Below are 15,525 nucleotides of genomic sequence, written 5' to 3'. Positions count from 1 at the left end.
TTAATGCCATCTCGGGGAATGGTTGGGAGAACATAAGACTGCAAAAGCAAGAGGCTTACTCACAAGATCAGTCAAGGCAGACGTGGCTGTGAATTCAGTCAAACACAGATAAATAGAGACCACAAAATTAAGTTATTTTTAAAAGGTAGAATTAACAACTTGGTAAGCAAGTGGAGGTCTCTGGTAAAGAACTGGGAAGAAGTACAGATAAAGGATTTTTAGCCTACATGATGCATCAACTTGGAAAGGCAAGAGAAGTGCAAAAGAGACACTGATCAGGAAAAAAAAAAATAGTAATAAATTCCACATTGGCCTAGCTGCGTGGGAACTGTCCACGGAGCATCATGTGTAAGACTGTTTTATGCTGATGGTTACCTGAGGGCTGAGGGTTGAGTCCTGAGGTATTGGGCTTTTCTGTCTTGGCACAAGGACCACATGGTAGATCAGGGGAAGACGCCCAACAGATAGGGGCAGGCGGACACCCAGGCAGAAATAACAATATAAGAGACATCACTATACAGAAGTGTGCTGACCACGACAGCAACCAATAGCCCCTCTTTAAATTTAAGATCATAGAAATTGAATAAAACAAAAATTCATCTCTTTGGTCCCATCAACCACAGTTCCTGTGCTCAGTGAGCAATGTGGTTAGTGGCTACTACACCGAATGGTCAGAAACCCATTATTTCCACCATGACAGATAGTTCTGTGGGATTATGCAGGGATGGCTCATGTGAGATAAGAGCAAAGCTTGGGGACAGAACCCTAGGAAAAGAGGAGGGAAGGAAGATGAGTGGAGGGAGAAGAAAGAATCAAAGTAGTTAAAAAAAAGAAAGGGAAAAATCATCCCACTGTGGACCAAGAGGAGAGTTCAAGGAGACAAAAGAGTCAAGAATATGAAAAACTGAAAAGAGGTCAAAAAAGGAAAGGAACAAAAATTTCTTTCTGGTAGTGATTTTTACCCTGGCATTTGGTATACCATTGGAATCATTACCAATTTCTTCAGATGTAAAATGACTCGATGAGAATAATTCTCCCACTCAGATGACAGGTTTAGCTTTTAGAAAATCCCACAGAAAGAGAAATTCTGGAAATGTGACCATTCCCTCTCCGCGTTTTAAAAAAAAAAAAAAGGAAGGCTTTGCCTAGCCATCATCCTTCACTGTCATCTTTCTGGAAATTTCTAAGGGTCTCTACGTAAGGTCTGTATCATTGCTGAACAGGTGTCTTGAAATCGCATAATAACTATATGCAGACATCAAAGAGCACACAAAATTCTCTTCTTAGATCAAAAATCAAACTGACAGAACAGCAGATACCAGTAGGACAGTGAGGAGTTTTTTTTTTAATAAGTACAGAGGTCAAAATGAGATGATGAGAAAGTTCTGGAGGTGGGCAGTGTCGATGTTTACACAACAGTGTGAGCGCCACTGAACCGCACACTTAACAAATGGTTACAATGGTAAATTTTCTGTCATGTATATTTTACCACAATGGAACAAAAAAATTTTAATGAAGCTGAAGCAAAACATAGGAGGTAATCTGGATGTAACTTCTTATAACCCTTGATGCCTGGGAAATAAAAAATACCAAACATAAAAGTGGAAAACATTGCTCACAGACATCTGCTCCTCGAAGTCGCATAGGTATTGGTATTAGACGTGTGAGATTAAGTGTGAGATTATGGGTTTGATAAGCTGTAAGGCAGTAAGCATCTCTAGTTGCTGCTGATACTGCCTCCTGTGAAACTGTCAATGGTCTGGAAAAGGGAATCAAATCAGAGCTCTAAAAGGTACTAAGAGAATGAAAACGTTATTAGGTCACTTTCTTCAAGATGGCATTGATAACCTTTTTTTTTCATATTTACACGTCAGGTCAACAGCTGCAGTTAGTTGGTAGACCAGCAGAGCATAAACATGAGGAGGAAAGTCCGAGGCCGCCATGTTTGTACAGGCATAATCCTCACTCAGGGATTACCGAGAGGCCACTGTCCCATGAATCACCACTCACGCATTCTCTGAGAGGCCCTGGAGCAAGGCTCAGGGAAAGAAACACTGAAGGGATCCTAAGAGAAGCCACGGGCTCCTTCCGTTTGTGTTACTGTAGCCAGGAGGCAGAAAATGAAGCTAAAAAATCACATCAAAGTAGGTGAAAGTTCATGAATGTAAAATAATACAAGCCAACAAATTTTTATAAGCATTCAATACAGAGCCTCACATGGATCTTAACTACTGACTTCCTCGCATCAGCATTCAGACTTTTTCTCACAAACAGCGAAAAGCTGGAGGTGAACACTTGCACATTCATTGGATCATACCCTATTTCTCCTCCAAAGGTATTAACCAAATATAGATAATCGGACCACCTTTTAATCAAAGACAGTTTTCCTATTTGGAGCTCCACTCAGATCATACAGGGATTCTGCTGGTGTCCCAACCTGACAGAATCACCTCATGACTATATGCTAACAAGGTACCAACATAATGTGAGAACGGACACTGGAGGTAGAAACCAACCAAAGAGAAAGAATGAAAAAAGGAAACAAGAAAGAAAAAAATCAAGAGATGAGTCATACTATACTTACAACTTTCAGCCTGATAGTCTGGCACAAACTGCTCATCATTGTCAGGTACCTGAGCTGAAGGGAAAAAAAAAAAAAAAATTAAAAAAAAATTGAGAGAAAGTGCTAAGGCATAAGGAATGTCAAGCAAGATCTTTTTCGGCTCAGATCAAACCTATGATTATTTGCCAATGAGCTCCTATTTAAAATGGGATTGAGGGCAATACTTGGGAGGGGAAAGAGAAGCAACCACTGATGTCAACTAGAAAACACAAGTGTCAGAAATGTAATTGTGGCAGTCGTGGTCCTTCTGAACATCACCTGCCAGATGGAAATAAAAGAAACATACAAAATATTAGAAGTTACTGGGTTTCTGTTAGCTGCGGGGCTTCTTTGCAAGAATGGAGTAAGAAGTATTTCAATTCACCCAGGGCTCGTGCTGCAGCAGCCACTATACTAACTACAGCATTCTTTCAAAGGATGTGCAGTTACACACATCCCTCTGCTTTGACAGAAATGCCTGCCTCTAGTATGTTCAGTCAATTGAAAATGAGACGACCATAACTAAAAATGTTTGACCTAAATTTGGCTGTGATATGCTACAAAGTTTTTTAGTGAAAGCATATCCACTGATTTTGGTCATACAGAAGAATAAAATATATTTTAGTGATTATGTCATAACAATAAAATTATAAATAATAAATTCCATCGTTTCATGCAAAATATTTTCCTGGTAACTACACAACACTCATGAAAAGAATATCACTATTTTGTCAATCTTTGTGTCAAATAACTTCCCTATTTTTAGTAAAGAAAAAACTACTGGAGAGCAAGGACTTAATGCATTCGGCAGTAATCAAAACACAAGTACACTTTTCCACTTCTAAAATATTTTGTCACAGTTGATTCAGACATCAAAATAACCTATTCCAAATTGACAAGATATTACAAAAACAAGCTTTCACATGCACACACAAGTATACACACTCACATACACACAAATGACCTAAAATAGAAGTTAGTTCCTTTTAATTTGGTAAAAATAGAAGAGTTACCCTATTTAACTTTGGTTATGATCTGATTACGAGTATTACTAGTATTACTAGATACTAGTATTACTTTACTCGTAATATCTAATACTGAAATGTTTCATCCAGTCAAGTCATATTAAAATAGATGTCAATTAATTTTTTAAAAAGAGCCTGCTGTGAATGGGGAATGTTTATGAACATAATCGTTCTTTGTGGAAAAAGTTACAGGTTGGTAGGTGAATGAGTTAAAAAAATTCTCTTTAAAAAGAAATTCTACATTTAAAAATGTATATAAAAAAGAAATACAACATAGATAAGATTATTCTTTAGTACCAGCTTATTTAATCACATTTTTAAAAGCAGAAATTCAAAAAAATAATAATAAAATAAAAGTAGAAATACTTGGCTGAATAAAACTAATCTCATGTTATGAAGAGCAGAACCAATGATAATCTCGCCAATTATTAAAATACATACAGTCTGACATTAAATTATTTCCTAACATTCTCTGTACACCAACACATCAGCTTATTAAAGACAAATTCCATCCTCTGTCACCAAAAAAATTAGGAACTTTCTTCCAAGTTATAAATGATCAGCACATAATGGAAGAAGAGATTTTTTTCCCTCTTCATATTTTACTTCTGTCTGCTACCGTGGATAACGAAAGCCATGGAAACTTCAAGTCATGGTTTTATGACTTCCTATCGGTGTAAAGTGTGTACACTATGTTAACCTATTTGAACTGTATTTTATTCATCAGTTTAATAGTGGTAATATGGGTTTCCTGTTACAATTAAATTATATCCTAAATGTTACTTATTTTTTCCGAACCTTCACCTCCCACCCATTTCTTTCAATTCATACACACAAAACTACTTCAGTCATTACAATGCAAGGTTAAAATCTTCAATTCTCCTGAATTATATCAGAAAGGGATAAAAATAACAGGTAAATGTGTACATTAGTATTCTCTTAACTATAAACATTTTTGACAGTACAGCAAGCTCATTTTTTCCACAGATTCATCTAAGTGGAGAAACATCCTTTAAAATAAGTCTTCACAGCAAAAAAATACAAAAATGTTTTCAATATCTATTTAATAAATAACAGCAGGTAGACAGAAATCCTACACATTTTTTCCATCATACCCACATGTTTTGGTTTTCCTTCTAAATTAACAGCTAAACAGACATAACTATTGAGATGCAAAATTATCAACCACAGCAATTACTACACTTTTAAAAAGCCAACATTTACAAGAATCTAATCAAAATGTAATATCCCTTTACAGGAATAGTTAAAAATAGCTGCTGAGTAACAAAAATATATTTGTAACTAAATGTGCTGGTATGAGCGTCCTAAAGGCCAGACATTATTTTTTCCTTACTATCATAAGACAAAATTGCAACTCTGTGATATGTTTGACTGCAAGAAAGACATAAAAATCACTGATGGATATGTGGTATGTGTTGGGATAAGCATAGGGGGAGTCAAATTTTAGAAGAAGCTGGAAGTTATGCCTCACAAACATAAAGAAAAGAGGTCCATAACAATTTGTAAAAAGAATAAGAATTGCTGTAAGAATTGCTATTTCTGTTCTAACTCCTTAACATACTGAATAAATACTTCACACTTATGCCTGAACATATTACAGCATTTTAACAAAAAACATATGACTCACATTTTCACAGAAGCTAATCTGAAAAAACGGAATAGACCCAATGAAGCAGCATGCTACTTAAATAGACAAAGGCTTAAGTACACTTCTAATTTCAAGTTCGAGTAAAAGGAAAGCAGTTAACAAAAAACACACGTTGGATCTGGGCAGGGAAAATATGACAAAGTATTGCCACACTCATATCATACGTTTCCTTTTCTCCTCAGTTCACAGGAATTCTGTGAAGTAGCAAACTACAGCCGCCTGAAAATTTGTGGCAAGCCATACCAACTCCAAAGTGGAAAATTAACCATAGAGGCCAACCTTTAGAAAGCACTATTTTCACTGCTATCTATTATAAACGAGGCTTGGAATAATCACCTTTGGGGAATGAAAATGCTTCCCCAGACTATGTAATTAAAGAGGAAGGGGAAGAGTAAGAAAGGACACGGGGGAAAGTACAGACCGAAGACCAATAAAAGGCTTTCAGGAAGATGAAGCATGTGGCTTTTATTGGTAAGAGCTGGACCGGCCCTATCAGTTCACTGCACAGAAACAGACAAGTTGCCATCAAGTCTCGGGACTGGAGCTTTGAAAGGGTAGTATCTGCCCTCTCCGCTCTTTGCTTTACCTAGATTATGATCCAGAGTTGTTGTGTTGTGTTTCGTTTTGTTGGGTTTTTTTCTCTCTCTCTCTTTTAGTGCATAGCAATCCATATTACAAGAAACAAGCTCATGAAAATACTAATCAGGATCTGGATGCCACAGAATCACTAACCCTCATTTTCAGTTTCAGCATACTTTCTTAACGAACATTTCCGGGGGTGGGGGCGATTTTTAAATAGAGTTCCTTTATTTTATGCTAAAACTTTCATATGAAACACTAATTACTTAAGAGAGGGTGAGAGTTTTAAGTGTGTCCAAGGCTGGCTGCAGGCAAGTAAAAAGTTCCCCGTTCCTTACAAACGAGGGGACTGTGGAGTTCTCTTTTAAAGCCAGGAAAAAAGTGGAAAAATTACAAAGGGAACAAATGTCAAGTATAAAAGGGGTTAATATTTAATTAAAACCAGTTCTATCCACTGTAACAATGACCTGGAGCCAAACAAGGCGGAAGATGTATGAGTCATTCTTTCTGCCTGTGAATGAGACAGCTGATCTCCTCAGCAATTCCTCCAGACAAGCAGGCAGAACTGGAGTTCTGCCTCCATTCACAAAAACACAGTCCAGCAGGAGCCATGTGGCCCAACCGCAATCTTTTCATGTCACACCCTTCCAGAGAACTAAAGCAAGTCAACTTGAACTTGCAATAAACACACCAATTTTATTGCTCAGTCTGAAATGCAGCTCAGATCCCTCAACATATACATTTAAATAAATGACAAGTTTACAAAATTAATACTACACATAGTTAGACAGCCCTATCTACCTATCTCTCTATATACAGATATATAACCAGAGATATTATGGAGAAACTTTTCACAAAAACATACATTATAAAACCAAAAAGGAAGGAAAAAAGGAAAGGAAGGGACTAAGAGTGGAGGGAGGTGGGGAGGGAAAAAATCATTAAAGAAATGTCTTGTTTTTTCTTTGCCTGTTATTCAGATTTTCTTTATCCTGAGATTATAACAGATTATTGCTAAACTTTGTAGCATTTCACTTTGAATCAAAGAATTAGCAACGAGTTTCTATGAATAAACTTGCATTTTATTTTAAATAAAAGTAAAATAACAGGAAAATCAACCTTTGCTTGGTGGTATTCTATTTAATCCTGAACTGAAGCTTCAGGCCATGGAACAAAATAATCATGAAGCCACTAAGCCTGGTTTTATACCACATCCGCTTTTAAATTTAAAAATAATTGTACCAGTGTATAAGCATTAATTAATACAGTAGTATAAACGTATTTAAAGATATGAAAAAAGGGGGGGCTATTTCCCCAGGACAGAAACATCTTTAATCCTTGATGCTCTAAAAGAAAGAAAACAGTAAGTTTCAGTTGTCTTCAGTCTCGGATCAGCTTCCATTCCTAACTCTACACTGACCTATAGCGACTTGGAACCAAGTATAGCCTCAGAGCTGTGTTTCTATTTCCTAATACTATGGAGGTCTGACTTTATTATTATTTTTATTTTAATTTCAAGCTTTTGTATACACGTGAAAGGAAATAAAGATATATTATGAGATTCAAGAAATGACCATTTCTTGTAACTGAACCAGAAAAGCAGCATTCATTAATACTTATTAGGGCCCTCCGGAAAAAGTATATCTAAGCTATATCACATCCGAGTTCTATTTTTAACAAACTTTTTTTTTTTTTAATTTTGCAAGTAGATCCTCGATGAAAAGACATTTATATAATTCCAATAAATGTTTTAAAATATACATTTACTCTACCCGCTATCTTTTAATCAAGTCCAAATAAGAAGTCTTCTTTTCATATTTTAGAGTATTTCCTGGTACAACAGAAAGAGGAATAGTAGTGCCCCTCCCCCCTACATGCTAAATGATTCTTGCTCAATACTAAGAAAAAGTATGGACTTCTGTAATTTAATGCTTAATTCTCATTTCCTTTCTCATGTAAAACACATAAAATAATGTAGTTTTTAAAGTCTTTAGCTCTTACCGTTATCACATCAAAAAAAATTAATGAGCACATATCCAATTTATGTTCCATTTTAACGAGTAACAGTATAATTGTTTGAAAAATAAAAATGAGCACATTAGGACTACTGTGTATTGTGGAGGACATGGATAGCGAGACCGAACAGCACACATCATTGAAGGGAACTTCACAAGAATAAATTTAGTATCAGCTACTGAAGTAAATAGAGAGGATACAATGACATCTCTACTGTTAAGCCAACCTATTATTTGAAGGTCACACAAAACAACAGAAAAAAAGAGCCTTATCTGCATGAAGTAATAACCTTTGGTGTAGAAAGATTGTTCTTGGAGATAAAACTCTGACTCAAGTATGGGGGCAGCAGGAAACTTGACTTACTATATAACATCACTGAAAAACATCCTACCCTGTGACAGCGAATCACTGTTGTCTCTTTCCCTTAATATCACTGATGAAAGGAAACCTCAAGAACACCTAGATCCACACCAAAAACAATGTTCAAAACTTGCTATGCATTTATATTACATACATATGAAATTTATTATTTCTCTTCAAGCTGTGTTAGCAGGTAAGCTCTCATAAGCAATTTGAGAAGAATGCAATACTTTTAAACTCAGTTTTATATCCTTCTGTTTCTCTCCCTCACACACAAAAGGGTCCATTTTGGCTATGAATTTCTAGGACACCGTCTACTAAAGCAGCACTTAAAACAGGTTGTTAAGAATAAGACGTTACAGTGATGCTGAAAGGATTGATGTATGAACTCATTATTTCATGGGATCAAATAATTGAAATTGCCTTTCCATCAGTAGCAATCTAACTCCAAAGACAAAGAATCAATAAAGAATTGTACATAGTAAAATTATAATATAAAGGAGCTATGGCAAAACTTAAAATAGACACTTTTTAAGTGCTACTGTGGTCACTGAAAACATTATCTTTTCAATTTTCTTCAGGATGAGGTGTGAATGTATTTAAGTGTGATAGATATGTTAAAAACATTTAAATTGCAGTGTTAGTACTTAAAAAGTGATACTACTACAAAGTTATATCCTTTACAACCATATTTTTTATCTCCATTTAGAAATTAAAAAATATACTTCCATGCATCCCCCCAAATTACAGGACTTTAGCAAATTGAAAATACTGGCTCCAACCCTCACCCTCAAATAGTCCTGCCTTATCTACCCCAATTTGTCTTTAGATGTAAAACCCATTTCATAATCCATAATAATTTACGTATGACTAATCCATGTGTTGTGCTTTGAATCTAATTTATAAAAATTCTTCCAGGAAAAAACAAACATCTTGGGATATATCATTTCCCAAGTATTCATAGATTTGAACACTTTTTAAAAACATGATTTTCATATGACACAACCTGACTCTCATGTCTAATAAGATTTTTAGACCTCTTTAACTTCCCAGTGGGATTCTAACTCATGAGAGAAACTTGGTTAATTGCCAGTGATCTTTTTTAAAAGGGTCAAGACGCCTTAAAATTCCATGGTCACTTTTTTGGCTACCAAGCATTACGAAAAGAAATATATAAACAGTCCCTCATCTGCCAACTTGGCAATGTTTTAATTTCTGCATGTCCAGAAGGACAACTCTAGTTGTCCTTATAACCCACTATAATTTTAAGATCTCTTCTTAGTTCAAGATATGAGATAAGTTAAAATGCTAAAACAAATAATATAATGATACAGAATTGTTAAAAATAAAAAATGCAAACTATTAACAAATAGTAAAAAAAAAAAAAAACTGCCCATTCTTAGATTTTAAAAGTCCTATTAATAATATTTTACTTATATCATGATAGGATAAATTAATGTAAACTAATCAGAAAACTGTTTATATTATTGTAAAATGCAGTTTTATCCATAGTTTGTAAACAGTCGCCCACCTGGGTATTCAATAAAACACCCCAAGGATTAATTCCTTAACTTATTTAAGCTTATGAATTATTTTCTAAGTAAAGGTCCATGTTCCTCCAAATACATCAGTCATTTTTTAGGTTTATTTTATATAAAGTTAAGTCTTCAAATCTGATTTACAGGTATACTAATAATCATGGGTAAGAATATATTCAGTGCAGAGTTTTAAAAGATTAACTTGGATAAGTTATTCAAATCACTTACCGAGCGACAAATAAATAAAACAAGTCAAAGACTGTACTAAAACTGATTACAGAATGTAAGAGTCTGTCACAGAATCCGCATTTTAAAATCCCAGAAACAGAGTTGCTATGCACAGGCAAAATCTGCCAGCAAGTGCACTGACTTGGAATCAATGAGACTTAAACATCTAAGAACCAACAAACCTTTGAGAACAATCAAAATAGATACTTCAAATTATTTTAGATAAGCGAACACGTTTCCTCATAAATGTAATGTCCTCACAACCTCCAACTTGGCAAAACTACCTGATCAAAGTTAACACAACGACCTCTGTGCAAATTTTTCTTGAAAAAGTTAGGTTTGACTGTATGGTTTATGTTGCAAGAGTAAGTAATCTATTGCAGTAAGTTTCATTTACAGAGACAAGCAAAATGACCTTTAAATATAACTAAAACTGTCATTAATACTTACCTTTTATGAACATGCAAATGAAACCACCCTTTCAAAGGGCTACTAGAAGAGCTATTTAACTTAAAAGATCTATACAGACTGCAAAAGCTTTTTGGAGAACTAGAATATCAGCAAAACAAAGAAACTTATTTTACATGCTAACAGCAACTTGATGAACTGCAAGCAAGACCACCGATAAAACGTTGCAGTCTGGCTCCAAGTAGCAACAGCCACACTTGGGTTCCATTTAAAAAGAGACTCTCTTCTTTTAACAACCTTAAAAATCTGTTCCAAAAATTGCATGTTTGCCAGATAACATACAGAGAGAAATACAAATTATACTCAAAGCTTAAATAGATGGAATTTTCTCTTTGTGTTTCCCATAAAACACATCATAGGACAAAATTAATATTTCACATTTATGACAAATCCAAAAAGAGAAACTCTCAAAGTATGGACACCAACAAAAGTCCCTCAACATTAGTCATTTCTCGAGTTGTATTAAGCTGTATTGAAGCAGTATCTCATTGTTCCTATAAAATAAAGTTTTACCCAATAAAAGATAACAATAGATTACAACACAAAATTTTACTAAAAAGTAATTAAAAATAAGAGTAATGCCTTTACATTTCACCTTGCTATAGTAAATAAATCCTAATAAAAGTGACACAAAAGCAAAAATCAGTTTCAGCAAATATCACATAACAGTAACAAATAGAAAAACATTTCTTTAAATTCTCAAATCCCCCAAAGATTTTTTTTAAAGCCATAGATTTCCTAAGTACTGGATACACACCTAACGTTCTGTGTTGTGAACAAGGTGGGAAGAAGACACTTGCACTTAAATCTTGAAGCATCCCGTCCTGATGAACCCAGAGAAACTAATTTCTGCCATCAGAAAAGTCCTCCACCAGAACACCAAATAATGATATGCGCTGCTCTAAAAGAAACAGCAAGCCGGGTTCTGGCTCTAGGAGGTCTCTCGAGGTACAATAATATAAACCTGATCAATTGCAATTAAAATCTGAACAGAGGCTTAGAACTTGAAGTCTTGGTGCATTAGTTCTTGCCAAAAGCAGATGTGATTGTGAGCTGGAAGCAATTTCTCCTGGTAATTTGTGATGACACTGGGTAGTGCAGCCCCAGATTCCCCAAAGACAAACTCATCAGAGACTCTAATGTATGCATGACACATGAGGTGGCTCTTTTAGAGCTCAATTAATTGGGCTGAACATTAAGACAGCAAGTTCAGGACTTTTTTTTCCCCTTCTAGAGTTGCTTCTCCCCTCCTTTTAAAGCAATTTTTTTGCCTTACCTTCTGCAAGCCATGTTTCCTGTAATTGACTTAGATCTTGAAAGAGTTCTAAAAAACAAGTCAGAGACATAAACAAAAGATTTGAAAAACCTTTAGACTCCATTAAATGGAAACATGTGTCATGAAATTGGTATTAAGTATCAATTTAATTTGGAGAAAGAAGTCAATATAAAAAGAAAATAGGATTCATGACTTAAATACCTCAGTAATCCTGCCATTTTAATGGCTATTAAGCAATACTTCTCTATGAAATTTTTTAGTGAATTAAATAATGAAGGCAATATTTCCCCCCCTTTTAACAAATAACTTAATAAATAAGATTAGGGACATCAAATATACATATACTAGGATTCAAAAAGGCTCAGGTGAAGGTGTGCCTATCGTGTAAAACCTTCTTAAATAGAGTCAACTCTTGCAGAGGAAAGAGTAGAAAGACTGACAATCACTTTCTTTTTATCTTCTGAACCTTATATAAAAGATGGGAACAGCACATGGTATAATTCTTAAAGCACTGTATGCTTTGAGTTTCAAAGCCTCCAAACTAAAAGGGACAACTTTTAAATACAAGATCTTAGAGGAAAATTTCTACATTAATAGATTTACAAAAGTCAAAGTGAGATAATTCCCTAGCACCTGTTTATTATCAAGCCCAAAACTGTGTATTCTGTCATAATGGGAGGGAAAGGGTATCCAATATGTATTAAAATTTGAGTTAGGTTTCAGAATTCAACATGCCTAATCAAAATGCCAAACTGAACTTTGATCATTAAATCTAAGTAATTAAATTCATTATGAATGCTCCCATATAGTTGGAATACTTTATAATAAATTGACCTCCTAACAAACAGTGCATAGAAAAAAAAAAAATCTGTAACCTAATCTCCCAAACAGGTATACTAATTATAAATTAGGCCTTAATTATGATTCAGTGAACACTTGAAGGCCCATAAACAAAATATTATGACCTTACCATGTAGTCATCAAAATCATCCCTGAAAAGTTTGCTAACAGTAAATGGTTTTAGTGTAAGGGGAATGGGCTATCAAACAATGATATACAGCTTTTAACTTCTAATAAAGTGGAAAGAAGAAATTAAGTAGTATACCTAGCTGCTTACTTTGCCCCACGGTGTTGGATATTTTTAGATTGTTACCTCGGTGTATGGGATTAGTTATGTGCCATATGGACAAGAGTACTTAAACACAAAAGAATGATTAAAAGAAGGATGTCACTGTTAAGTTTTTATTTCCTTCATTAGTGTGTGACAGGGCCATAAAATATCCTCCAGTGCAAACTGTCACATTATGTTAATTGCTCCAAGTAAAAGTCTCAGTTAAAGGCAGTGATTTGAAAGATTCTTATTTTTAAGCTAAGACTGAAGTGCTCCTCTCCTTGATAAGGATGGAGAGGATAGGTAAAAATCAAACCTCACCTTCGGAATCATGAGCCAGATCTCTGTTAATGAATTTTCTTTTCCTGACATTTGTTGGTTTCTCGTTACAATTTCTCCCACGCTGATTCTACAAAGGGAAAGATAAAATCCTTTAAAAAAAATGTAAACCTCAGAAGTCACACACACAAAAGACACATGCATATATAAGTCTGCGGGATCCTTTCCCTAAATAAAAGAATAAAAGTCCATAGTATCCATTCTAATACTCATTTTCAGCGTTCACTTGACGGTGAAAGCTTAGGCTGAGAATTCAGCAACCAGGGAGAGTTGCTTCCCAATGCCAAGCTAACACACTACTACTTATCAGTCATATATTCATGGCATCTCAGCATCAAAACAACATTAAGCAATCACACTTAAAGTCGTTTTTAGCTGGATCAAAGCTAGACTAAAATACCGTGAATTTTATTCTCTCATACCACCCCCCAAAACAAAAAATAAAAATAGAGTGGTGAAATTTACAAAGAAAAAAAAAAAAAAAAAGCCTGAGGAAAAAAATGAGACGATTAAAAAAGAAACAAAAACACCCCATGTAAACAAAAAGTGTCAGCATTTGTCTCAACTTCATTCTTTTCAATGTGGCAGACAAACCCAGCCAAAAACTTTGAGTGCAGCAGCTGCTGCTGCCCTCCGTCTCCTCTTCGACTCATCTTGGGCACTTTAATCAGAAAAAAAAAGGGGGGGGGTCTTAAAAACAGAACTATGCCTTATCCAAATCACTGAAAGGTAAGCTCATTTTGAAGATTGGGCTTCTAGAAGCAGAGTCGCCCTACAGTGGCAACAAAGCAGATAAAGTATCTGCAATCCCAGCCCCCTTACCCCCTCCCTTCTCATTCTCTCCCTCCGCCCCCCTCCCCCCCTTGGAGTCAAGTTTATAAACAGCAACTTTCGAACTGATCACTCACATTGGTGACCATGTAAGGCACTTGCTGGTCATAAAATCCATCCATTCTGCTTCTCTTCGCAAATCTCAGCTGAGTGTTTTATATTTTGAGCATTTAGCTGGAGATTTCCTCGGGATCTGGACTTCTATCAACCTAGAGGGGAACAAGATGGCTTTTAGGCTTAAAAAAAAAAAAAAAAAGTCATGAATGAAGCTCTTGAATTTGCATAGCTAATTACCCTCCAACAGTCCCATTCACAAAAATAACCCTCCCTACACCGCCTCCTTCACCTGGATCCAAAGAGAGCCAAGAGAGTTCACAATTTACATATTTTCGGCAGTAGCAAAAATCCGAACAAGAGGCGATGTATTTATTTACACTCTCGATGTTTCCCTGCGCGGTCGGTGTAACCCGGGCAGCTCTGATTCGCAAACGTGTGCAAAACTAGCAATGGCGATCAACGAGACTTGCTTTGCACCTAACGGGACTAAAGAGACGGAGACACCTCTTTCGTAAGGATAGTTTTTGCAACCCACAACCATGCAATTATCTGGAGAGACATAAAAAGTTGTTGGAAAGACCCACCTGAAGGCCACGCTAGGCGAACGGCTGCAAAAAATTCCCTCCAAATTTAATAAAAACATTAATTATTGCCCAGCACTTCCCCTTTGGAAGCCGAAAGCGCCTCTGACAGAGCTCAATTCGGTGGTTTTTCCTCTACTTCTCCTCCAGGGGCCTCCAATCCAAACTGATGGATCGCTGCCTCCCATTGGCTCCGCGTCTCTTTCACAAGATCAGATTTCGAGCTGTCAATCAGGCGGCTTGCTGCCCCTTCTCGTGGATCTCTCGCGCCCCTCTTCCCAGCCGATGCTCCGTGGGCTGCGCAGTATCCACAGCCTGCAAACGCTACGGAGGAAATCAACTGCCTTCCTAACGCGCTGCTTATTGTCCCTGAAGGGACACTGAAGCCATGTGTATCGAGTCGCTAGTATTCCTTACCGGTGCGTTTCGTCCACTATTGGGCTGATTGCCTCAGTCACTTTTGTTCGGTTCGGGTATATACTCTGAAGTGCGACCCACTAAGCCCATGCCTCCTTACTCCCCCGAATCCTCTCCCTCAACATCTCCAGCACCGTACCTCCCCCCCACACACACACTTTTAACCTGATAAGGCGCCCACCTCGGTCCTTAGACTTTTTCCACTAAGCTTTTGGCCCAAATTCTTTGCCCGTTTTTCAACACCCAGCGCCACTTTTTAACGGCCACCCTCAAGTAAAACAAGACCCTATCATTCATGGGACAGTAAAATAATCTATGAGTGAAAGCACTGAGGAATGGCTTGTTAGGAGCGGTTGTGTTGGGAGGGAATTTTAGCAGGACCACAGACCAATCTAGGTGAGGAAAAGTATAAAAAGCAAATGTATCCT

General features: G+C 36.3%; 1 protein-coding gene across 6 annotated transcripts in view; it reads right to left on the bottom strand.

Annotated features, from left to right (window-relative positions):
• Window positions 1–15,167, bottom strand: part of ETV1 (ETS variant transcription factor 1) — a 93,793-nt gene extending 78,626 nt beyond the window's left edge. The window contains exons 1-6 of one of the 6 annotated variants that reach the window (XM_059396765.1): window positions 14,684–15,167; window positions 14,389–14,585; window positions 14,120–14,251; window positions 13,194–13,281; window positions 11,762–11,809; window positions 2,585–2,638 (exon numbers count right to left, since the gene is read on the bottom strand). In XM_059396765.1, coding sequence (XP_059252748.1) covers window positions 2,585–2,638; window positions 11,762–11,809; window positions 13,194–13,281; window positions 14,120–14,164 — 235 coding nt within the window. In that variant the 5' untranslated portion in view covers window positions 14,165–14,251; window positions 14,389–14,585; window positions 14,684–15,167. Of the gene's footprint in view, window positions 1–2,584; window positions 2,639–11,242; window positions 11,600–11,761; window positions 11,810–13,193; window positions 13,282–13,777; window positions 13,965–14,119; window positions 14,252–14,388; window positions 14,586–14,683 lie in introns of those variants that run through there. The other 5 variants (XM_059396768.1, XM_059396766.1, XM_059396764.1 and 2 more) reach the window with 5 other exon arrangements.
• Window positions 15,168–15,525: the final 358 nt, after the last annotated feature.

This window comes from Mustela nigripes, chromosome 4, assembly GCF_022355385.1.
Source record: "Mustela nigripes isolate SB6536 chromosome 4, MUSNIG.SB6536, whole genome shotgun sequence".
NCBI classification, from domain to species: domain Eukaryota; kingdom Metazoa; phylum Chordata; class Mammalia; order Carnivora; family Mustelidae; genus Mustela; species Mustela nigripes.
Note: the sequence above shows the minus strand (reverse complement) of the source record. Positions and strands in the feature narration are given on the sequence as shown.